This window comes from Oncorhynchus kisutch, linkage group LG24, assembly GCF_002021735.2.
Source record: "Oncorhynchus kisutch isolate 150728-3 linkage group LG24, Okis_V2, whole genome shotgun sequence".
Classification (NCBI taxonomy): domain Eukaryota; kingdom Metazoa; phylum Chordata; class Actinopteri; order Salmoniformes; family Salmonidae; genus Oncorhynchus; species Oncorhynchus kisutch.
Window position 1 is genome coordinate 27,891,209 of NC_034197.2, and position 26,985 is coordinate 27,918,193.

Genomic DNA, 26,985 nt, shown 5'->3' on the forward strand with positions numbered 1-26,985 from the left:
CTCCCCATCTCTCCCCCCTCCCTCCCATCTCTCCATCCCTCCCCCATCTCTCCCTGCCTCCCTCCCCATCTCTCCCTCCCTCCCCAATCTCTCCCTCCCTCCCTCCCCATCTCTCCATCCCTCGCTCCCCATCTCTCCATCCCTCCCTCCCCATCTCTCCCTGCCTTCCTCCCCATCTCTCCCTCCCTCCCCATCTCTCCATCCCTCGCTCCCCATCTCTCCATCCCTCACTCCCCATCTCTCCATCCCTCACTCCCCATCTCTCCCTCCCCATCTCTCCATCCCTCCCTCCCTCCCCATCTCTCCATCCCTCCCTCCCCCCTCTTCCTTACACTGCTATTATAACACTCCTCCACTCCCTCCCCTCTCCCTTCTACTCCTCCCTCCACTCCTCTCACATATCAACTCTACTTCTCCACTACTCCCTCCCTCCATTCCACCTCTCTCAAATCTGCTGCTCTTATCCCTCCCTCCATGCTTCTAATCTACTGCAGCAGTCCCTCACTCTATCCGATCATTACTCTGATGTACTCCACCTCTCCTTTAATTTACCTTCTATCTGTCCCCTCATCTCTCCTTTATTCCACCCCTCCACTCATCTCTTGGGGGGTGTTCATCATTTGCATATGCACAGTGTGGTGCATGTACATTTGCATGGTAACAGTGTGTACAGTATTTGCATGTGTGTATTCTGTTCACACTGTGGTGTCTGCATACTAATGTAGGATGCCATGGTGAGGGCGTTGGCCTATATGGGTAATTACTGCTGACTATTCAGCAGCCTGATTAAACAAGCTGGGGCAACACTTCACAGAGAGGACACACACACAGTGTTTTCCCTATATGCATTTAGCAGCGGCACACTGACATGGCCACCACTGCGTCCTCTCACTGTCAACTACATTTATTTTCAGCAAACTTAACATTTTTGTATGAACATAACAAGATTCAACTGAGACATAAACTGAACAAGTTCCACAGACATGTGACTAACAGAAATGTAATAATGAGTCCTTGAACAAAGGGGAGGGGGGGTCAAAATCAAAAGTAACAGTCAGTATCTGGTGTGACCACCAGCTGCATTAAGTACTGCAGTACTGCAGTGCATCTCCTCCCCATGGACTGCACCAGATTTGACAGTTCTTGCTGTGAGATGTTACCCCACTCTTCCACCAAGGCACCTGCAAGTTCCCGGACATTCTGGGGGGAATGGCCCTAGCCCTCACCCTCCGATCCAACAGGTCCTAGACGTGCTCAATGGGGTTGAGATCCGGGCTCTTCGCTGGCCATGGCAGAACACTGACATTCCTGTCTTGCAGGAAATCACGCACAGAACGAGCAGTATGGCTGGTGGCATTGTCATGCTGGAGGGTCATGTCAGGATGAGCCTACAGGAAGGATACCACATGAGGGAGGAGGATGTCTTCTCTGTAACGCACAGTGTTGGGATTAGCTGCAATGACAACAAGCTCAGTCGATGATGCTGTGACACTGTCCCAGACCAGGACGAACCCTCCACCTCCAAATCGATTCCGCTCCAGAGTACAGGACTCGGTTGTAACACGCATTCCTTCGACGATAAACGCGAATCCGACCATCACCCCTGGTGAGACAAAACCGCGACTCGTCAGTGAAGAGCACTTTTTGCCAGTCCTGTCTGGTCCAGCATTGGTGGGTTTGGGCCATAGGCGATGTTGTTGCCGGTGATGTCTGGTGAGGACCTGCCTTACAACAGGCCTACAAGCTCTCAGTCCAGCCTCTCTCAGCCTATTGCGGACAGTATGAGCACTGATGGAGGGATTGTACGTTCCTGGTGTAACTCGGGCAATTGTTGTTGCCATCTTGTACCTGTCCTGCAGGTGTGATGTTCGGATGTACCGTTCCTGTGCAGGTCTTGTTACATGTGGTCTGCCACTGTGAGGATCATCAGCTGTCCGTCCTGTCTCCCTGTAGCGCTGTCTTAGGCGCCTCACAGTACGGACATTGTAATTTATTGCCCTGTTCACATCTACAGTCGTCATGCCTCCTTGCAGCATGCCTAAGGCACGTTCATGCAGATGAGCAGGGACCCTGGGTATCTTTTCTTTTGGTGTTTTCCAGAGTCAGTAGAAATGCCTCTTTAGTGTCCAAAGTTTTCATATCTGTGAATTTAATTGCCTACCGTCTGTAAGCTGTTAGTGTCTTAACGACCTTTCCGCAGGTGCATGCTCATTAATTGTTTATGGTTCATTGAACAAGCATGGGACACGGGGTTAAAACCCCTCCCCCATCACAAGGTGTCCAAAATACAGTGCCCAAAAACACAGGATGCACTCCACATCCTGTCCCAGCCTGACTTTGGCACACCAGGCCACATTATTATTTACACAGGCACCAACAACCTGCGAGAGGAGCAGGAGAGAGTAGGCAGCCTGGTCAACAGAGTAGCAGAGAGGGCCTCTGAATGCTTCCCCAACTCCCACATCCTGCTGCCCCGCAAAGACTTTCATCCCCGTACCATTCAGAAAGTCAACGCTGACATCACCAGAGGGTGTGGCCTACTCCCGAACGTGTACGTTGCTCACCAACCAAACAATCACCCCAGAGCATCTGCACGACCACTCCCACCTGAGGAAGCAGACAGTAGGGATGTTTCCAAGTCTCTAAAGGACGTGACACTTGTTCTGTCGATATAGAACTTGTTTTACTATGGATATAGATACTTTTGATCCTGTTTTCTCCTGCATCTTCACAGGGTCCTTTGCTGTTGTTCTGGGATTGATTTGCACTTTTCACACCAAAGTACGTTCATCTCTCGGAGACAGAATGCGTCTCCTTCCTGAGCGGTATGATGGCTGTGTGGTCCCATGGTGTTTATACTTGTGTACTATTGTTTGTACAGATGAATGTGGTACCTTCAGGCGTTTGGAAATTGCTCCCAAGGATGAACCAGACTTGTGGAGGTCTGCAATTGTTTTTTTCTGGGGTCTTGGCTGATTTTTTTTGATTTTCCCATGATGTCAAGCAAAGAGGCCCGGAGTTTGAAGGTAGGCCTTGAATTACATCCACAGGTACACCTCCAATTGACTCAAATGATGTCAATTAGCCTATCAGAAGTTTCTAAAGCCATGACATCATTTTCGGGAAATTTCCAAGCTGTTAAAAGGCACGGTCAACTTAGTGTATGTAAACTTCTGACCCACTGGAATTGTGATACAGTGAATTATAAGTGAAATAATCTGTCTAAACAATTGTTGGAAAAATTACTTGTGTCATGTACAAAGTAGATGTCCTAACCGACTTGCCAAAACTATAGTTTGTTAACAAGAAAATTGTGGATTGGTTGAAAAACGAGGTTTAATGACTCCAACCTAAGTGTATGTAAACTTCCGACTTCAACTGTATATATATATAAAAGCTGAAATCAATAACTCTCTCTACTATTATTCTGACATTTCACATTCTTAAAATAAAGTGGTGATCCCCTAACTGACCTAAGACAAGGAATTTTTACTAGGATTAAATGTCAGGAATTGTGAAAAACTGAATTTAAATGTATTTGGCTAAGGTGTATTTAAACTTCCGACTTCAACTGTATATTCAGGCAAACAGCAAAAGAAGCACAACTGAAATTGATAAAAAACTAAACAAAAAAGACCACAGATGACAAGTGGTTTGATGTAGATTGTAAAATTATAAGGAAATAACTTAGAACACTATCCAACCAAAAGCACAGAGACCCAAATAATGGTGAATTACACCTTCATTACTGTGAGACTTTAAAACTCTATAAACGTACACTCAGAACCAAAAAAGCAGCTGACACTAATTGAGGAGTCCATAAACACAAACAACTTCTGGCAAAATTGGAGAAAACCAAAAAAATCTAAACAAGAGGAATTAGCGATACAAAAAATGGTACCCATTTTAAAACGCTCTACAACACCGTTCAAATTGACACAAACGCAGAACAACACCAAATTCATGAGAAGTTGAATGGATTAGAAAAAGCTATAAAGGACAATCAAAATCCATTGGACTCCCCATTTACTGACCAGGAGCTCTATAAGAAACTTCAGGCCCTCAAATTTAGAAAAGCCTGCGGATCTGATGGCATCCCAAATGAGATGCTCAAACTCACTAGTGTAACATTTCAATTGGCTGTATTAAAATAGTTTAATTTCATCCTGAGTGTAGGTTATTTTGCTGACATATGGAATCAAGGACTCCTAACCCCAATCTTTAAGAACAGAGACAAATTTGACCCTAACAATTACAGAGGCATTTGTGTGAACAGTAACCTGGGGAAGGTTTTCTGTAGTATTAAAAATGTAAGAGTTCTAAACTTCCTTAATAAGCACAATGTCTTGTGTAAAAGCCAAATTGGATTTATACCAAAATATCGCTCGACTGATCATATTTTCACCCTAAAAACTCAGACAGATAAACATGTCCACCAAAATATGTGCTTGCTTTATTGACTTCCAAAAATAATTGGATTCTATTTGGCATACAGGACTGTTCTACAAAGTTATTGAAAGTGGTGTAGGGGGTAGAACATATGATATAATTATATCAATACGTGCGGCATTAAAACTGGAAGGAAAATAACAGAATTCTTTAACCAGGGGCAAGGCCTTCACCAGGGTTGCAATCTGAGCCCTACACTCTTCATTATTTACATCAACTAATTGGCCACTATTCTAGAAAAATCCTCAGCCCCTGGTGTTACTCTCCACAATTCAGAGGTTAAATGCCTACTCTTCGCAGATGACTGATGCCTGCTGTCACCCACAGCACATGGCCTACAGCAGAGCCTGGACTTGCTAGAGCCGTACTGCCAGACCTGTGCCCGGGCAGTAAACGCCAAAAAGTAATGACTAAAATAATGCTTTTCGAGAGAAGATCCAGATCTCAGGGAATTAGACCAAAGTTCTCAATTGATACAAAATATATAGAGTATTTTTATTTATTTATTTTATTTTACCTTTATTTAACCAGGTAGGCTAGTTGAGAACACCTTTATTTAACCAGGTAGGCAAGTTGAGAACACCTTTATTTAACCAGGTAGGCAAGTTGAGAACACCTTTATTTAACCAGGTAGGCAAGTTGAGAACACCTTTATTTAACCAGGTAGGCAAGTTGAGAACACCTTTATTTAACCAGGTAGGCAAGTTGAGAACACCTTTATTTAACCAGGTAGGCAAGTTGAGAACACCTTTATTTAACCAGGTAGGCAAGTTGAGAACAAGTTCTCATTTACAATTGCGACCTGGCCAAGATAAAGCAAAGCAGTTCGACAGATAAAACGACACAGAGTTACACATGGAGTAAAAACAAACATACAGTCAATAATGCAGTATAAACAAGTCTATATACAATGTGAGCAAATGAGGTGAGAAGGGAGGTAAAGGCAAAAAAGGCCATGATGGCAAAGTAAATACAATATAGCAAGTAAAATACTGGAATGGTAGTTTTGCAATGGAAGAATGTGCAAAGTAGAAATAAAAAATAATGGGGTGCAAAGGAGCAAAATAAATAAATTAATTAAAATTAAATACAGTTGGGAAAGAGGTAGTTGTTTGGGCTAAATTATAGGTGGGCTATGTACAGGTGCAGTAATCTGTGAGCTGCTCTGACAGTTGGTGCTTAAAGCTAGTGAGGGAGATAAGTGTTTCCAGTTTCAGAGATTTTTGTAGTTCGTTCCAGTCATTGGCAGCAGAGAACTGGAAGGAGAGGCAGCCAAAGAAAGAATTGGTTTTGGGGGTGACTAGAGAGATATACCTGCTGGAGCGTGTGCTACAGGTGGGAGATGCTATGGTGACCAGCGAGCTGAGATAAGGGGGGACTTTACCTAGCAGGGTCTTGTAGATGACATGGAGCCAGTGGGTTTGGCGACGAGTATGAAGCGAGGGCCAGCCAACGAGAGCGTACAGGTCGCAATGGTGGGTAGTATATGGGGCTTTGGTGATAAAACGGATTGCACTGTGATAGACTGCATCCAATTTGTTGAGTAGGGTATTGGAGGCTATTTTGTAAATGACATCGCCAAAGTCGAGGATTGGTAGGATGGTCAGTTTTACAAGGGTATGTTTGGCAGCATGAGTGAAGGATGGTTTGTTGCGAAATAGGAAGCCAATTCTAGATTTAACTTTGGATTGGAGATGTTTGATATGGGTCTGGAAGGAGAGTTTACAGTCTAACCAGACACCTAAGTATTTGTAGTTGTCCACGTATTCTAAGTCAGAGCCGTCCAGAGTAGTGATGTTGGACAGGCGGGTAGGTGCAGGTAGCGATCGGTTGAAGAGCATGCATTTAGTTTTACTTGTATTTAAGAGCAATTGGAGGCCACGGAAGGAGAGTTGTATGGCATTGAAGCTTGCCTGGAGGGTTGTTAACACAGTGTCCAAAGAAGGGCCGGAAGTATACAGAATGGTGTCGTCTGCGTAGAGGTGGATCAGGGACTCACCAGCAGCAAGAGCGACCTCATTGATGTATACAGAGAAGAGAGTCGGTCCAAGAATTGAACCCTGTGGCACCCCCATAGAGACTGCCAGAGGTCCGGACAGCAGACCCTCCGATTTGACACACTGAACTCTATCAGAGAAGTAGTTGGTGAACCAGGCGAGGCAATCATTTGAGAAACCAAGGCTGTCGAGTCTGCCGATGAGGATATGGTGATTGACAGAGTCGAAAGCCTTGGCCAGATCAATGAATACGGCTGCACAGTAATGTTTCTTATCGATGGCGGTTAAGATATCGTTTAGGACCTTGAGCGTGGCTGAGGTGCACCCATGACCAGCTCTGAAACCAGATTGCATAGCAGAGAAGGTATGGTGAGATTCGAAATGGTCGGTAATCTGTTTGTTGACTTGGCTTTCGAAGACCTTAGAAAGGCGCGGTAGGATAGATATAGGTCTGTAGCAGTTTGGGTCAAGAGTGTCCCCCCCTTTGAAGAGGGGGATGACCGCAGCTGCTTTCCAATCTTTGGGAATCTCAGACGACACGAAAGAGAGGTTGAACAGGCTAGTAATAGGGGTGGCAACAATTTCGGCAGATAATTTTAGAAAGAAAGGGTCCAGATTGTCTAGCCCGGCTGATTTGTAGGGGTCCAGATTTTGCAGCTCTTTCAGAACATCAGCTGAATGGATTTGGGAGAAGGAGAAATGGGGAAGGCTTGGGCGAGTTGCTGTTGGGGGTGCAGTGCTGTTGTCCGGGGTAGGAGTAGCCAGGTGGAAAGCATGGCCAGCCGTAGAAAAATGCTTATTGAAATTCTCAATTATGGTGGATTTATCAGTGGTGACAGTGTTTCCTATCTTCAGTGCAGTGGGCAGCTGGGAGGAGGTGTTCTTATTCTCCATGGACTTTACAGTGTCCCAGAACTTTTTTGAGTTAGTGTTGCAGGAAGCAAATTTCTGCTTGAAAAAGCTAGCCTTGGCTTTTCTAACTGCCTGTGTATAATGGTTTCTAGCTTCCCTGAACAGCTGCATATCACGGGGGCTGTTCGATGCTAATGCAGAACGCCATAGGATGTTTTTGTGTTGGTTAAGGGCAGTCAGGTCTGGGGAGAACCAAGGGCTATATCTGTTCCTGGTTCTAAATTTCTTAAATGGGGCATGTTTATTTAAGATGGTTAGGAAGGCATTTAAAAAAAATATCCAGGCATCCTCTACTGACGGGATGAGATCAATATCCTTCCAGGATACCCCGGCCAGGTCGATTAGAAAGGCCTGCTCGCAGAAGTGTTTCAGGGAGCGTTTTACAGTGATGAGTGGAGGTCGTTTGACCGCTGACCCATTACGGATGCAGGCAATGAGGCAGTGATCGCTGAGATCTTGGTTGAAGACAGCAGAGGTGTATTTAGAGGGGAAGTTGGTTAGGATGATATCTATGAGGGTGCCCATGTTTAAGGTTTTGGGGAGGTACCTGGTAGGTTCATTGATTATTTGTGTGAGATTGAGGGCATCAAGTTTAGATTGTAGGATGGCTGGGGTGTTAAGCATGTTCCAGTTTAGGTCGCCTAGCAGCACGAACTCTGAAGATAGATGGGGGGCAATCAGTTCACATATGGTGTCCAGAGCACAGCTGGGGGCAGAGGGTGGTCTATAGCAGGCGGCAACGGTGAGAGACTTGTTTTTAGAGAGGTGGATTTTTAAAAGTAGAAGTTCAAATTGTTTGGGTACAGACCTGGATAGTAGGACAGAACTCTGCAGGCTATCTTTGCAGTAGATTGCAACAGCGCCCCCTTTGGCAGTTCTATCTTGTCTGAAAATATTGTAGTTTGGAATTAAAATGTCTGAGTTTTTGGTGGTCTTCCTAAGCCAGGATTCAGACACAGCTAGAACATCCGGGTTGGCAGAGTGTGCTAAAGCAGTGAATAGAACAAACTTAGGGAGGAGGCTTCTAATGTTAACATGCATGAAACCAAGGCTATTACGGTTACAGAAGTCGTCAAAAGAGAGCGCCTGGGGAATAGGAGTGGCACTGCAGGGCCTGGATTCACCTCTACATCGCCAGAGGAACATAGGAGGAGTAGAATAAGGGTACGGCTAAAAGCTATGAGAATTGGTCGTCTAGAACGTCTGGAACATAGAGTAAAAGGAGGTTTCTGGGGGCGATAAAATAGCATCAAGGTATAATGTACAGACAAATGTATGGTAGGATGTGAATACAGTGGAGGTAAACCTAGGTATTGAGTGATGAAGAGAGAGATATTGTCTCTAGAAACATCGTTGAAACCAGGAGATGTCATTGCATGTGTGGGTGGTGGAACTAATAGGTTGGATAAGGTATAGTGAGCAGGACTAGAGGCTCTACAGTGAAATAAGCCAATAAACACTAACCAGAACAGAAATGGACAAGACATATTGACATTAAGGAGAGGCATGCTTAGTCGAGTGATCAAAAGGGTCCGGTGAGTGGAGAGGTTGGTTGGTGATTTAGACAGCTAGCCAGGGCATCGGTAGCAAGCTAGCATAGGATGGAGGTCTGTTGTTAGCCACCTCCTGCGCTCCGTCAGTAGATTAGTGGGGTTCCGTGTGGTAGAGGGGATCAATCCAGATCACACAACAACAACAAAAATAAAAACAATAGATATAGTTATAGAGGCCCAAGAAGAAAACATAATAATAATAATAATAAAAAAATAAATTAAAAAAATTGTCCGATTGTCTATTCAGATAGCAGCCGGTAAGACAGCTAACGGTTAGCAGGCCGCAGATGGGCGTTCAGGTAACGTCGCGACGGAGGAGCCAGCCGAATAACTCCTTCGGGTAGATAACGTCGGCAGTCCAGTTGTGAAGGCCCGGTGGGGCTCCGCGAAGGCAGCAAAACGGGTCCGGATAGGCGACTGCAGCCCAGGTGCGATTGATGGAACTCAGGAGTGATTGACGGAGCTTGCTAGCTCCGGAACAATTGATGTTTGCTCCGGAATCGACGAAGGCCGATAGTCACACGGATAGCAGCTAGCTAGCTGTGAGATCCGGGCATGCATGTCCAGAGAGCAGTCGAAATCCAGGGACATGGAGAGAAAAATTGGTCCGGTATGCTCCGCTCCGAGCCGCGCTGCGCCGTACAGAACTGGCGATAGACTTTCGAGCCAAAGGATAGCCGATGACCACAAACCGTGGTTAGCTGAACACCAACGACTTGCCAGTAAAGGAGCCAACTAGCTTCTGAACTAGCTTCTGGATTAGCTACTGGCTAGTTTCAGGCCAGCCTCCTGGAGTTTCTGGCTAGCTTCTTGGAGGATTACAGATCTGAGGTAAATAATACTTTTTTATAAATATACATTGGTGAGGCGGGTTGCAGGAGAGTGTTTTGAAGATGAGTTGATGGAAAATAAAAATAAAATGTATGTGAAAAAGTTGTAAATATATATATATATACAGGACACGACAAGACGAGGACAAAAGACGTCTGAACTGCTATGCCACCTTGGAGAAGTCAAGTCTATTGCTGCACACACTACAATTACTTAGGTTTAAAAATATGCTCAACTGGACACCTTAATGATGCAGTGAATGAGCTGAGAGAGAAAGCACGCAGGGCATTCTATGCCATTCAAAAAAATCTGAGGGACAGTCTGACAGACCAATCAACCTGCACATGTCCTCTACTGTATGCTTATTGTTATTGTTCAATGTATGGTTATTTTGACCCTTGGTTATTGTTGTTACTGTTGTCCCGTTGACAATTTTGATTCTTATTATTTTAATATTGTAAATATCCAAAGTAAGCTTTGGCAATATGTACATTTTTATGTCATTGTTACCAACGGTCAAAACAATGCTTGGAAGACAGTCACGGTTCGTCCTTTATTTAAAGGGGGAGATACAGCTGATCCTAACTGTTATAGGCCTATTTCTATTTTGCCCTGTTTATCAAAAGTGTTGGAAAAACTTGTCAATAATCAACTGACTAGCTTTCTTGATATCTATAGTATTCTCTCTGGTATGCAATCTGGTTTCCGCTCAGGTTATGGATGTGTCACTGCAACCTTAAAGGTCCTCAATGATTACACCAATGCCCTTGATTCTAAGCAATGTTGTGCTGTTATTTTTATTGAATTGGCCACAGCTTTTGATACGGAAGACCATTCTATTCTTGTGGGCTGGCTAAGGAATATTGGTGTCTCTGAGGGGTCTTTGGCCTGGTTTGCTAACTACCGCTCTCAAAGAGTGCAGTGTATAAAGTCAGGAAATCTGCTGTCTCAGCCACTGCCTGTCACCAAGGGAGTGCCCCAAGGCTCAATCCTAGGCCCCACGCTCTTCTCAATTTACATCAATAACATAGCTCAGGCAGTAGGAAGCTCTCTCATCCATTTATATGCAGATGATGCAGTCTTATACTCAGCTGGCCCCTCCCTGGATTTTGTATTAAATGCTCTACAACAACGCTTCCTTAGTGTCCAACAAGCTTTCTCTACCCTTAACATTGTTCTGAACACCTCCAAAACAAAGGCATGTGGTTTGGTAAGAAGAATGCCCCTCTCCCCAAAGGTGTGATTACTACCTCTGAGGGTTTAGAGCTTGAGGTAGTCACTTCATACAAGTATTGGGGAGTATAGCTAGACGGTACACTGTCCTTCTCTCAGCACATATAAAAAATGCAGGCTACAGTTAAATGTAGACTTGGTTTCCTCTATCGTAATCACTCCTCTTTCACCCCAGCTGCCAAACTAACCCTGATCCAGATGACCATCCTACCCATGCTAGATTACGGAGACATAATTTATAGATCAGCAGGTAAGGGTTCTCTCGAGCGACGAGACGTTCTTTATCATTCGGGCCATCAGATTTGCCACCAATGTTCCTTATAGGACACATCACTGCACTCTATACTCTGTAAACTGGTCATCTCTGTATACATGTCGCAAGACCCACTGGTTGATGCTATTTATAAAACCATCTTAGGCCCCACTCCCCCTATCTGAGATATCTACTGCAGCCCTCATCCTTCACATACAACACCCATTCTGCCAGTCACATTCTGTTAAAGGTCCCCAAAGCACACACATCCCTGGGTCACTTGTCTTTTCAGTTCGCTGCAGCTAGCGTCTGGAATGAGCTGCAACAAACACTCAAACTGGACAGTTTTATCTCAATCTCTTCATTCAAAGACTCAATCATGGACACTCTTACTGACAGTTGTGGCTGCTTTGCGTGATGTTTTGTTGTCTCTACCTCCTTGCCCTTTGTGCTGTTGTTTGTGCCCAACAATGTTTGTACCATGTTTTGCGCTGATACCATGTTGTGTTGCTACCATGTTGTTGTCATGTGTTGCTGCCATGCCTTGGGTCTCTCTTTAAAGAGTGTTGTGTTGTCTCTCTCTTGTCGTGATGTGTTTTGTCCTATATTTATTTAAACATTTTTTGGTTGTTTTAATCCCAGCCCCTGTCCCCACAGGAGGTCTTTTGTCTTTTGGTAGGCTGTCATTGTAAATAAGAATTTGTTCTTAACTGACTTGACTAGTTAAATAAAGGTAAAATAATAAAAAAATAAAAAATAAACGTCATGCCAATAAAGCAAATTTAATTCAATTGACAGAAATGGAGAGAGAAAAACAGATAGAGAGAAACAGAGCGACAGAGGTAGAGAGATAAATAGATAGAGAGACAGAGGTAGAGAGAGAGAGCAAGAGAGAGAGGAGAGAGGAGAGAGAGAGAGAGAGAAAGAGAGAAAGAGAGAAAAATAGAGAGAGAGAGAAAGAGAGAGGGAGAGAAAGAGAGAGAGAAACCCACAGAGAGAGAGAAACACAGAGAGAGAAAGAGAGAAAGAGAGAGAGAGAGCGAGAGAGAGCGAGAGAGAGAGAGAAAGAGAGAGAGCGAGAGAGAGAGAGAAAGAGAGAAAAATACACAGAGAGAGAAACACACAGAGAGAGAAAGAGAAAGAGAGAGAGAGACACACACATAGAGAGATTACAGCTTACTACAGTATATCCTCTGCTGCTGCATGCAGCTCAGTCTTGTGTTCTGTGGAAATATGATGAACATTATTTTGTTTAAAGATGATTTGATCTCTGAGAAATTAAGCTTATTGATTGCCAATTTGGGTGCAATCAGTCATTTCTCAGATATCAACAAATGTGTTACCTTTATTTTATTAGGCAAGTCAGTTAAGAACAAATTCTTATTTTCAACGACGGCCTAGGAACAGTGGGTTAACTGCCTGTTCAGGGGCAGAGCGACAGATTTGTACCTTGTCAGCTCTGGGATTCGAACTTGCAACCTTCCGGTTACTAGTCCAACGCTCTAACCACTATGCTACCTTGCCGCATGAATGCTAATCTTATCTGTTTCTAACTACAGAAATAATTTCACAACAATCTGAGATGGTGGTTTGCTGAAATGACATGGAACGACCTGACTAACATTGAATGTGAAACTTCCGCTCATCTGCACCTCCACCACAGGAAACAGCAAAGTGTCTTTTTCCCACAGAGAACAGACGACGCACATGCACGTACGCGCACACACAACATCCACACACACATAAAACAGTCTACAAGATATGATTCATATCTGGAGCACCAGAGAGCTAAACACACTCAAAACATCTTTCTAACCAGCACAGGTGGCTGGTATCACCTTAATTGGGGAGGACAAGCTCATACTGTAGGAATGGCTGGAATGGTATGAAACACATCAAACAAGTGATTTCCATAGTCCATTCAATCATTTATTATGAGCCGTCCTCTCCTCACCAGCCTCCTGTTTCTGAGAGCAGAGTATGACAATAACTCTAAAAGGGCTGCTATTTCAAGCCTAGTGGAATAGAAAGCTGAGAGTGCTGTTCCTATTTCAAGCCTAGTGGAATAGAAAGCTGAGAGTGCTGTTCCTATTTCAAGCCTAGTGGAATAGAAAGCTGAGAGTCCTGTTCCTATTTCAAGCCTAGTGGAATAGAAAGCTGAGAGTGCTGTTCCTATTTCAAGCCTAGTGGAATAGAAAGCTGAGAGTGCTGTTCCTATTTCAAGCCTAGTGGAATAGAAAGCTGAGAGTCCTGTTCCTATTTCAAGCCTAGTGGAATAGAAATCTGAAAGTGCTATTCCTATTTCAAGCCTAGTGGAATAGAACGCTGAGAGTGCTGTTCCTATTTCAAGCCTAGTGGAATAGAAAGCTGAGAGTGCTGTTCCTATTTTGAAACTCACTAAATTAAAGTGACAACTGAAACAATGATCATAACCAAAAGAGAATGAATGAAACCGAAACCGTTGTCTGGTACAGAATACAAAAACAGAAAACAACTACCCACAAACACAGGTGGGAACAGGCTACCTAAGTATGGTTCTCAATCAGAGACAACAATCGACAGCTGCCTCGGATTGGGAACCATACCAGGCCAAACACATAGAATGAAAAACAGAATGCCCACCCCAACTCACACCCTGAACAAACCAAAACAGACACATAAAAAAGGAACTATGGTCAGGACGTGACACCAGGAAGAGTCTTGGTGGTTCCAAACTTCTTCTGCAAAATGGCTGAATACTTACGTTAATATTTGTTTTCTATTTTTTATAAATTTGCAAAAATTTATAAAAACCTGTTCTCATTTTGTCACTATTGGGCATTGGTTGTAGATTGATTAGGATGTTTTTCTTTTTTAATCCATTTTAGAATAAGGCTGTAACGTAACAAAATTTGGAAAAAGTGGGGTCCTTCGACCTGTGCCCGCTGTCACCCACAGCAAATGGCTATGGCCTACAGCTGAGCCTGGGCCCTGGCACTAAATCCCCAAAATAATAATTTTTCCAGAGAAGATCAAGATCTCAGGGAAGTACTGAACATACTCCAATTCCTTAGGTTTAAAAATAAGCTAAACTGGACACCTAAATGAGGCAAGGAATGAAATGATAGAGAAAGTATGGGGGGCATTCAAAACACATTAAAATTGAAATACCTTTACAATTTGGCTAAAACTAATTGAATGTGTCATTGAACAAATTGCAGTTTATGGCAGCGAGGTGTGGGGTCCACAAAACAAGATTTCACCCAATAGGAAAAACACCCCATTGAAACCCTCCATGCAGAGTTCTGTAAGATTCTCCTACATGTACAGAGGAAACTACAAACAATGCTACAGGGCAGAATTAGGCCAATATCCAATAATAAAAACTCAAAAAAGAGCAATTCAGTTTTTAGAAACATCTCAAATACAGTGACCTTCTCATATCACTATCAAGCCCTGCAATGCCAAGAGCTGAGCAAAGAAAAGAGAACCCTCATCCAGCTGGTGTAACGTATACGCGTACTGAACAAAACCAAAACCGTCTGAAGATTGAGGCTACCCTGAGTGTAATCAGGGTGATGATGATGTCCAGGTGTGCATAACGATGGGGAGAAGGTGTGCGTAACGATGGGGAGAAGGTGTGCGTAACGATGGAGAGAAGGTGTGTGTAACGATGGGGAGAAGGTGTGCGTAATGATGGGGAGAAGGTGTGTGTAATGATGGGGAGAAGGTGTGCGTAACGATGGAGAGAAGGTGTGCGTAACGATGGGGAGAAGGTGTGTGTAATGATGGTTGCTAGATGTGGGATGCCAGCAGCGGTATTCAGTAGACCGGTGAAGTCGGAGCACCGGAGCAGGAGAGTGGTGGTCCTGGGGCTCAGTTCACAAACCTCTTTAACTAACACACCAAGCTTCAGGACCAGAACATCCAATCAATCAGAACAAACCAAATTACAACACAGTCCAAACAAAAATACATGACCTATTGGGAAACACAAGCACAAAGCTAAATGCAGTGCTATCTGGCCCTAAATTGACAGTACACTACGGCTAACTATTTGACCATGGTGACTGATCAAAACCGTACAGGCTCAGTGAGAACAGCCTTGCCATTGAGAAGGGTAGACACAGGAAAATCTGGCTCCCTGTAGAGGAAAGGCTGTATAACCACTGCACAACAGCAGAACCTGAGACGGAGCTGCATTTCCTGACAAAATGTAAAAAATATAAAATTAGAGAGTGTAATTTCCCCAAATTTGAAAGATTTCAAATATCTCTCTGATGAGAATAGGCTACCCGTCCTGTTGGAGGAGGACACAGAGAGCTGTGGGTTGGCAGCGCACTACATTGCTGCCTGCCATAAAATGACAGACAGTGTCTGACAGACCAATCACGCTGCACATGTCCTCTATGCCATTGTTATTGTTCCATTGACACACACACACACACACACACACACACACACACACACACACACACACACACACACACACACACACACACACACACACACACACACACACACACACACACACACACACACACACACAGGAGGACCAAAGAGAGAAGAACAGGTTAACATTCTTAATCCAACATCAGTACCAGTGGTAAAAATAAATCAATAACCACTCACAAAGAGCTATCATAAAACCAACATAGAGACTGCATACCCCTGATCAAAATCTAACGCACACTCTCACACACACAATGGTCAGTCTAAGATCAGGCAGAACACACGCACACAGGCACGCACTGCCAACTCAGTAGATCAGCAGCCCACGGGCTAAAAGCAGGCAGGAAATATTTACACTTTCAGCAGAATAGTTGTACAGAGAGAGAGAGGACAAGGGAAGGAGAAGAGGGCAGAAGAGGGGAGAGAAGAGAGGACAAGGGAAGGAGAAGAGGGCAGAAGAGGGGAGAGAAGAGAGGACAAGGGAAGGAGAAGAGGGGAGAGAAGAGAGGACAAGGGAAGGAGAAGAGGGCAGAAGAGGGGAGAGAAGAGAGGACAAGGGAAGGAGAGGAAAAGAGGGAGGCAGCAGAGCAGGCTAGAACCCAGATAAGGACAACGTGTAGCTTACTTTCTCTGATGAGAAGAATCTTGGCTCAGCAAAACCAACAAACCACAAAACCACATGGCCTACTGTATGATCAGCCCTACACTACAGAACTCATATCCCTTTAACTGTAAACACTGTGGCTTGGAGAGGAAGGTGTAACGTCAACTAACCATTGCTTATTACAAATAATGCAGTGTGGGGCACTGACAGTGATCCCATCAGAAATGCATGAACAGACATACTTATTTAAAAATATATATTTAACCTTTATCTAGCCTTTATTTATCAAGATCTGCAAAAACAATAATACACACACTGCAGTTTTACTGAAACAACACAACACTGGATTACATCATTTCCTTTGCACAGGTCATATGTTCTGCAAACCACACACTTGTTCTCATGTCTGTCTCTGCTGAAACTCAATCGGAACTGATGTTTAATGAGTGTGTGCGTTTGCCTTTCATAAACACTAGCTAGATAAGGTAAACAATGCCAGTAGCACTGAAGGGCACTGTTGTTCACTCCTGGTCCTCCAGAGCAGCAGGACTGGGTGTGGAGTGTGCGTGGTGCTTAGCTGAATCAGGTGTGTTAGAACTCAGTTAGAACAGAAGCCTGGGCACACTGTGGCTCTCCATGACCAGTTCCAAACATCCATCCTAAACTATTTGAAGCACCGGACCAGGAGGCCTGTGGTTATGGACATCAGGTTCTCTCTTTTGAATAATAATGTAGGTAAGCAGAGAGAACAAACTGTTGTTTATGTAACCAGCATCTACAAGCTTTTAGAAAGAGGGCAGTGGCTGTGTGTGTGTGCAGTTGGGATGAGCTGAAGTAGATTATAGCTGGACCTTATTACTCCTAGATATGAGGTGTTTATTACTCCTAGATATGAGGTGTTTATTACTCCTAGATATGAGGTGTTTATTACTCCTAGATATGAGGTGTTTATTACTCCTAGATATGAGGTGTTTATTACTCCTAGATATGAGGTGTTTATTACTCCTAGATATGAGGTGTTTATTACTCCTAGATATGAGGTGTTTATTACTCCTGGACATGATTGAATGGTACTAAAGCTGCTATTTTAAATAATACTGCATACATTTATGTATGCCTATTCTAGTGTATGTTCTCACAGAGACAATAGCTAAGGTTTCATCCAATTGGCAACAGATTTTCATGCAAATATTCTAAAATCTGCATAAAGAAAATCTGCATATTTTCCCACCAGTGTTGTTTCCACCAAACGGACTGGTTGTGGATGTACTGTTTGGCTTTCGTTTTCATGTTCCGAATAAAAGTCTACATTTCAATGTTTTCATCGTATTTTCAACTCTACTAATAGTTTTGTCACAAAAACGTACATTAAATAGTAAATGTGCTTATCTGGTCTTGGCACATACGCTCTAGCCAACAGCTATCAAATACGGTGCGGGAAGGCTAGTCTACATGAGATTATTATTGACATAAGAGTCGAGAATATTCTTATTTGTGAAACGGCAGTCAAACATTGATCATCATGTCACCAGAATTAGTATCTGTTTATTGGAAAGGAGCATCAAGCTCATCACCGTGCACTTTCACCACCCTGTGAAGTTCATCATAATTAATTTAATCTGTCGTTTAATAAACTGCATGGTTTCCCAAATCGTAATGGGAGGACCACACACCATATCATCGCGTGACTCCAAGTTCACTTCGATATGATGGTTATTATATCAATACTTGAGCATAAAAGAGTTTCCACCAGCATTTGTCGCGTAATTATCTTTACAGACACAAAATTACCAACATACAAACTATCTGTTGGCATTTATTAAAATTTACCGAAACGTTTTGTTTCCATTACAGCTGTCGTGATTTAAAAAAATACGGTATGACTACTTTATAAACTGTGGTTAATGATAAATAACAGAGTAGAATAACCCAGTGGTTGAGGATAGAGTAGCAGGTGGACAGGTGGTCTAAAGGGGTGGGAGAGGACGGAGGGTTGGGTTCCTAACCCCTCCAATAATATTTCCCATAATCCTGCTCTCTCTGAGGGGCGAGATGAGCAGACGTCTGCAGAAACGGCCTGAGGAGGCTTTACCCCCCCACCCCCCACCAGACTCTAACACACGCACACACAGCTGCCAGAAGGAGGATCTACCGTCGAGGTATGACTGCCTTTTCATCTACACTCAATAATACATAGACCCCTCCCAAAGCGACCCATTTTTCCTTACAAACCTGAAAAAACGCTCTTCCTTAACACACCTTCTCCCTCCATCTCACTACCCCTCCCCATCCTTCTTTCCCTCCTCACCTTCCCTCCATCCATCTCACTACCCCTCCCCATCCCTCTTTCCCTCCTCACCTTCCCTCCATCCATCTCACTACCCCTCCCCATCCCTCTTTCCCTCCTCACCTTCCCTCCATCTCACTACCCCTCCCCATCCCTCTTTCCCTCCTCACCTTCCCTCCATCTCACTACCCCTCCCCATCCCTCTTTCCCTCCTCACCTTCCCTCCATCTCACTACCCCTCCCCATCTCTCTCTCCCTCCTCACCTTCCCTCCATCTCACTACCCCTCCCATCCCTCTTTCCCTCCATCTCACTACCCCCCATCCCTCTCTCCCTCCTCCCCTTCCCTCCATCTCACTACCCCTCCCCATCCCTCTCTCCCTCCTCCCCTTCCCTCCATCTCACTACCCCTCCCCATCCCTCTCTCCCTCCTCACCTTCCCTCCATCTCACTACCCCTCCCCATCCCTCTCTCCCTCCTCACCTTCCCTCCATCTCACTACCCCTCCCCATCCCTCTTTCCCTCCTCACCTTCCCTCCATCTCACTACCCCTCCCCATCCCTCTCTCCCTCCTCACCTTCCCTCCATCTCACTACCCCTCCCCATCCCTCTTTCCCTCCTCACCTTCCCTCCATCTCACTACCCCTACCCATCCCTCTTTCCCTCCATCTCACTACCCCTCCCCATCCCTCTTTCCCTCCATCTCACTACCCCTCCCCATCCCTCTTTCCCTCCATCTCACTACCCCTCCCCATCCCTCTTTCCCTCCTCCCCTTCCCTCCATCTCACTACCCCTCCCCATCCCTCTTTCCCTCCTCACCTTCCCTCCATCTCACTACCCCTCCCCATCCCTCTTTCCCTCCATCTCACTACCCCTCCCCATCCCTCTTTCCCTCCTCCCCTTCCCTCCATCTCACTACCCCTCCCATCCCTCTTTCCCTCCTCCCCTTCCCAACATCTCACTACCCCTCCCCATCCCTCTTTCCCTCCCCCCCTTCCCTCCATCTCACTACCCCTCCCATCCCTCTTTCCCTCCATCTCACTACCCCTCCCATCCCTCTTTCCCTCCATCTCACTACCCCTCCCCATCCCTCTTTCCCTCCTCACCTTCCCTCCATCTCACTACCCCTCCCCATCCCTCTCTCCCTCCTCACCTTCCCTCCATCTCACTACCCCTCCCCATCCCTCTTTCCCTCCTCACCTTCCCTCCATCTCACTACCCCTCCCCATCCCTCTTTCCCTCCATCTCACTACCCCTCCCCATCCCTCTCTCCCTCCTCACCTTCCCTCCATCTCACTACCCCTCCCCATCCCTCTTTCCCTCCTCCCCTTCCCTCCATCTCACTACCCCTCCTAATCCCTCTTTCCCTCCTCACCTTCCCTCCATCTCACTACCCCTCCCCATCCCTCTTTCCCTCCATCTCACTACCCCTCCCCATCCCTCTTTCCCTCCTCCCCTTCCCTCCATCTCACTACCCCTCCCATCCCTCTTTCCCTCCTCCCCTTCCCTCCATCTCACTACCCCTCCCCATCCCTCTCTCCCTCCTCCCCTTCCCTCCATCTCACTACCCCTCCCCATCCCTCTTTACCTCCTCCCCTTCCCTCCATCTCACTACCCCTCCCCATCCCTCTTTCCCTCCTCCCCTTCCCTCCATCTCACTACCCCTCCCCATCCCTCTTTCCCTCCTCCCCTTCCCTCCATCTCACTACCCCTCCCCATCCCTCTTCCCTCCTCCCCTTCCCTCCATCTCACTACCCCTCCCCATCCCTCTTTCCCTCCTCCCCTTCCCTCCATCTCACTACCCCTCCCCATCCCTCTTTCCCTCCATCTCACTACCCCTCCCCATCCCTCTTTCCCTCCATCTCACTACCCCTCCCCATCCCTCTTTCCCTCCATCTCACTACCCCTCCCCATCCCTCTTTCCCTCCATCTCACTACCTCTCCCATCCCTCTTTCCCTCCTCCCCTTCCCTCCATCTCACTACCCCTCCCCATCCCTCTTTCCCTCCTCCCCTTCCCTCCATCTCACTACCCCTCCCCATCCCTCTTTCCCTCCTCCCCTTCCCTCCATCTCACTACCCCTCCCCATCCCTCTTTCCCTCCTCCCCTTCCCTCCATCTCACTACCCCTCCCCATCCCTCTTTCCCTCCTCAACCTTCCCTCCATCTCACTACCCCTCCCCATCCCTCTTTCCCTCCATCTCACTACCCCTCCCCATCCCTCTTTCCCTCCATCTCACTACCCCTCCCCATCCCTCTTTCCCTCCATCTCACTACCTCTCCCATCCCTCTTTCCCTCCTCCCCTTCCCTCCATCTCACTACCCCTCCCCATCCCTCTTTCCCTCCTCCCCTTCCCTCCATCTCACTACCCCTCCCCATCCCTCTTTCCCTCCTCCCCTTCCCTCCATCTCACTACCCCTCCCCATCCCTCTTTCCCTCCTCCCCTTCCCTCCATCTCACTACCCCTCCCCATCCCTCTTTCCCTCCTCAACCTTCCCTCCATCTCACTACCCCTCCCCATCCCTCTTTCCCTCCACCCCTTCCCTCCATCTCACTACCCCTCCCCATCCCTCTTTCCCTCCTCCCCTTCCCTCCATCTCACTACCCCTACCCATCCCTCTCTCCCCAAGCAGCTCAAGTGAGAGAGAAGACCAGGCCCCTCCACTCCATCAAACTGGAATCCTCAGCCGGCTGCAGGCCATTCTGCTAGACAATGTGTGTGTGGGGGCTTATATTTGTCCTATTTCACACATGTACCTGTCACGCATGTGTGAATTGGAAATGTGTTTTTTGCATTTCCCAACTCTCTCTCAGACACCCTCGGAGAGTGGGATCACAGCCTGGGTCTGGCATTATTAACGTGTGCATGTGTGTGTGTGCCTGCACACACAGCTAGAGAATGCCAGGATATAGAGAATCATCAATCAGTTAATCAGTAGTGGACACCTTGTAATGACTCTCACAGGCACCAGCCACATTACAGATGGCTATTAACGCAGCTAATACTAGCTCTCAACACACTAGAGCAACCAGCAACACACCAGCAACACACTACCTACCCAGTACACACTATACAACACACCAGCAACACACTACCTACCCAGTACACACTATACAACACACCAGCAACACACTACCTACCCAGTACACACTATACAACACACCAGCAACACACTACCTACCCAGTACACACTATACAACACACCAGCAACACACTACCTACCCAGTACACACTATACAACACACCAGCAACACACTACCTACCCAGTACATATTGTACAACAGTCATACCTTTAACTTCACTTAATCAGTAAGTGTTGTCCTGCATTACAGCACTTTAAGACAGAGGATAAGATAAACAACATGCAGGACACGTGGAGGGCAGCGGACTAAACACTAAATGTGCATTAATAATATACTGAGTGTACAAAACATTAGGGAACACCTGCTCTTTCCATGACATAGACTGACCAGGTGAATTCAGGTGGGTCATTCTCACGAAACTGCCATTTGACCCAAACATTTTCAAGTCTCATTTTTCATGAACTGTCCTCTTATATCACTGAGATTAGGATCTCTACTTCATTATTATTATTGTTTTTTTAATCAGAATTTTAGCATTTTACAACCATTTCCACAAAATTCTCATTACCTTAACAGTCCCAAAAAATGTATAAACAAATCAATCTAATATTGTTTTGAACATTGTTCCCCCAATGAAAAGGCCTGAGTTAAACATAACAATGAAAGCAAAAATATTTCAAATGAAACTATAAAATTATAATAAAATTAAAATCAGACTTTTTCCCAATTTGAGCTTTTTAGACGTTACGGAAATGAGAAGGCCAAGTGGGGTAAAGGTGGTGTTTGAGATTAAGAACCTCATTCTGAAGGCATATAAGCAAATAAATGAACATCTACTAGGTCCTCTAGGTGATGCATCATGGGTGAATAAAACTTCCTGTAAAAACTGATTGGAGTTTTTACAGGAACTTGAAAAAGTGTTATGGTAATGAGACGCATGTTCACAGACACTGTGTGTTTGTACATAATAAATATTATAGTTTAATGTCAAATTCAACTGGTATACCATTTTTATCATATTTTGACAAACTACAACAACACATTATTTATTCAAATAACTTAGGTTTTTCTAAAGTACAATTTTATAAAATGAGGTGATAATTTAATCTGGACGCATTTCGGTAATGAGACTTCTGGGTGAAAATGTACAAAAGTCTGGCAAAAATGTCAAATGAATTTGAAATAAGACGTGTTTCCTTAGTCCTCAGAATGATAGTTGACATATGCATCACAGTTGTGTAACTCAATTTGCTACAGACATGTTTAAAACTGGTTTCATGAGAATCACCCAGGTGAAAGCTATGATCCCTTATTGATGTCACCAAATTGAGACAATTGAGACATGATTTTTGTACGTGTGCCATTAAGAGGGTCAATGAAAAGACAAAATATTTAAGAGCCTTTGAACAGGTTATGGTAGTAGATGCCAGGTGCACCGGGTTGAGTGTGTCAAGAACTGCAACGCTCCTGGGTTTTTCAAGCTCAAAAGTTTCCCTTGTATATCAAGAATGGACCACCACCCAGGACATTCAGCCAACTTGACACAACTGTGGGAAGCATTGGAGTCAACATGTCACTTTATAGTGATATCAGTCCATAAGTCATACTTCACTAGAGTACAATCGTGTTCCATTCTTCTTTACCTAATGAAGTTGTGCTAAACACACCAAAAACACTCTACATAACCGCTCTTCCTCCACTGACATACAGTCATATTCTGTAGAAAGTAAAACTCTACTCTATGGAGTCTTGTACAAAGTGTTTACGACTGTACTGTAGTGCATGGTAGTGTACGGTAGTGTACTGTACGGTAGTGTACTGTACGGTACTGTACGGTAGTGTACGGTAGTGTACTGTACGGTAGTGTACGGTAGTGTACTGTACGGTAGTGTACTGTACGGTAATGTACGGTAGTGTACGGTAGTGTGCGGTAGTGTACTGTACGGTAATGTACGGTAGTGTACGGTAGTGTACTGTACGGTAATGTACTGTAGTGCACGGTAGTGTATGGTAGTGTACGGTAGTGTACGGTAATGTACTGTAGTGCACGGTAGTGTACGGTAATGTACTGTAGTGTACGGTAGTGTACTGTACGGTAATGTACTGTAGTGCACGGTAGTGTACGGTAGTGTACGGTAATGTACTGTAGTGTACGGTAGTGTACGGTAGTGTAGTGTACTGTAGTGTACTGTAGTGTACGGTAGTGTACAGTAGTGTATGGTAGTGTAGTGTACGGTAGTGTACTGTAGTGTACTCTATGGCAATGTGCTGTAGTGTACGGTAGTGTAATGTACTGTACGGTAATGTACTGTAAGGAAGTGTACTGTAGTGTAGAGTACTGTAGTGTACGATAATGTATGGTAATGTACGGTAGTGTAGTGTAAGGTAATATACTGTAGTGTATGGTAATGTACTGTAATGTAGTGTGCGGTAGTGTACAGTAGTGTACTGTAGTGTACGGTAATGTACTGTAGTGTACGGTGGTGTAAGTGGATAGCATGTAGAACAGGTGTAGACAGAGGTGGTCGCCTGCCAGACAAAAATACAGTAGCAGGATCATAGACACCTGACACAACACCACAAATACCAAGGATCAGAGATGGAGACAGAGAGACAGAGACAGAGAGAAAGAGCGAGGGAGAGAGAGAGAGACAGAGACAGAAAAGGAGGGAGCATCAACACAGTGATAGGAGTCAGAAAATATTTGACAGATTAACCGAGACAGATGGAACTAGAATGGAAAAAAGAGAGACATTCAGCAACACCAGATGTACATACCTTTTTAAAGTATGCACTTGAAATATCCTAACACTTGATATCAAGAATCATAGAGAAAAATACTTGATTTTACATGACACATGAAATACAATATTGACTCAGAGCGAGACAACTTTTCCATAACCTCACAGATAGCCGGTACTAGAAGTATGTCACAGGTCCCCAAAGATCAGACTAATATGAAGTCAATGTACTGTATTATGTTTAGCTCAGTGGGTCACTATACAGCTGAGTGGGAGTCTGTTAGCAGTCTTACCTTGGAGTATTGTCTGCGTAAACTGAACCTCTGCACCATCCTGACTGACGGAGAGACTGACGATCCACTCTGTCCACTCCACTCCACACACACTGAGTTCTTCCCAAGAGTAACACACACATCCAGAGCCAGTACACTCACACACATAGCACACACACAAACACACACAGACCCACAGGCTGCAATCTATTACTCGCACAAAGATACAGTATATGTACGTGAATACACACAAAAAAACACAATTCTCTCTGTTCCAAACTGCTCTAATCCATGTTGGTTCATCTAGTGCGCAAACACAAGTGAAGAGAGAAAAGAAAGCGAGAGGGAGGTGAGGAGGGAGAGAAGGGGAGGCAGGGAGAATAGACAGAGATAAAGAGTGCTCAGCTGTGCTGCCCTCTACTCACACTCAGCATGGTTTCCATCTCTCAAGCTCTCCCTCTCTACACACACACACACACACACACACACACACACACACACAATCACACCTCATGGCTGACAGCACATAGAGTTACACGCACACACACACAAAGTGGGATTTACAGAGCAGACAGAAATAGGAATAAAACTCTATTTTTGCACAAACGCAGAGTCTTAAGAGAAAACACACACATACAAAGTCTGATGAGCAAACACACACACAGACACACACCCCCTGTCTTCAGCTCCGTCACATTTATTGTAGGACAAGGCAAGGTTGCGGGGCAAGGGGAGGGGGAGGTGCTGGCTGACTGTCTGTCTGTACCACCCATCTCCTAGGACTATGAAAGTGGGAGGGGGAAAGAAAGAGGGAGGGAGAAAGTGAGAAAGAGAGGTTTGGAATATGAGACAGAAAATGAAAGAGAAGAGGGGAGTTAAGGCAGAAGAAAGATGGTGGGTCATAGAGAGAATGAGAGCAGTAGTATTGGGTAGGGTGTGGTTCTATCAGATCCATTGTGTGCAGTGTGAAATCTCAAGCACACACACACACACACTTCACTGCTCAGGCTTATTCAAATATGCTCAACAGGACCAACCTGTCTGGGCCACCACCCAACACCCAACAGGGGGGCATAACCTCTGACCTATTCCCACCACAGGGGGGGCACACTCTGCCAAGGTCATCCTCGCCATTTCCATGGAAACTGCAGTAGGGTGTACAGACACAGTGAGCCTGAGGGCTGCCACGACAACCGCTCAGATGACCTGAATGACATTGCTTCATTGGTTGAGACACAGCTCTGTGTGTGTGTGTGTGTGTGTGTGTGTGTGTGTGTGTGTGTGTGTGTGTGTGTGTGTGTGTGAGTTACCAGAAGACTAACACGTGCATATTGAGCAGTGAAGAGAGAGACTAATGATCTCTCTATTTCAGCAGTAATGACACACAGCTAGGCGTCTAGGAATCTAACCAGCCTGCTCTACTGTAACACACAGGTTGGCTGGATATTAGCCAGAAATAGTGATTTATTACTCAATAGTGGCCTCTCTATTACAGAGGGCAATACAGTATCACTAACGCACAAGATAATTGCTAGTCTGCAGGATAATGGTCTTTGAGATTAAAATGTTATTGTCTCTATTAAAAGGACCATACATAGCAGCTTATTCAACACAGAGATGAATTGACACGACAGTGAAAACAGCGGGCTTCAGCTCAGAACCTCCAGACAGGAACTCAGGATGACCTAGCCCTGACCAGTCACATGCACACAAACACCGTACATCAGACGACAGCCATTAGCTGATATGACACCGCCATCTGGTGGAAGTCGGGACAAACAGCAGCCACTCACATACTAGTATTGCTATACCACAGAATTCCTAACCCAGAAGCCCAACATTGCGAGACTTCCGGGAACGTTTGTCAAGCAGACTCGGCAGACCAGACCGGGGTTTGCTGTTTAAGAATTCAATGAGAAAAGCGAATGAGTATTCCTTAGTTGTTAGATTTCTCCAAATCTAAAGGCACAACCTAGATTCGAGCCAATTGTCTTCACTTCTTTTCAATTGTTTAAGCACAATTTTGAAAACAGGGCCCGGTCTGTCAAAACACGACACACAATTAGCACAACCCTACACCAAAGTAGCACAACAGATCATTTGCAAAATGGAACACTTTTGTCAAACCTATACACGACTTCATAAAAATAATATTTTGTTACCATACGAAACACACACATTTCATATGACTTCAATCTCTTTAACCAGTTACACACTGCTGTTGCTAACCTAAAACACTTTTAGCAAGTCTAATTGTCAGTGATTAGAGTGCTGTAAATGAAGCACAGAAAGTGCAACTATACAAACACTACAGAAGACCAATGCTGCAGACTGAGGAA

At 45.0% G+C, this 26,985-nt stretch overlaps 1 protein-coding gene across 3 annotated transcripts in view; it reads right to left on the reverse strand.

Moving 5' to 3' along the window:
- LOC109869074 (transmembrane and coiled-coil domains protein 1-like) overlaps nt 1-26,985 on the reverse strand; it is a 101,687-nt gene that overhangs the window by 42,287 nt on the left and 32,415 nt on the right. Inside the window, exon 1 of one of the 3 annotated variants that reach the window (XM_020458927.2) lies at nt 24,668-25,906. The exons of the other annotated variants lie outside the window; for them this stretch is intronic. Coding sequence (XP_020314516.1) covers nt 24,668-24,814 — 147 coding nt within the window. The 5' untranslated portion in view covers nt 24,815-25,906. Of the gene's footprint in view, nt 1-24,667; nt 25,907-26,985 lie in introns of those variants that run through there. 3 annotated transcript variants of the gene reach the window in all.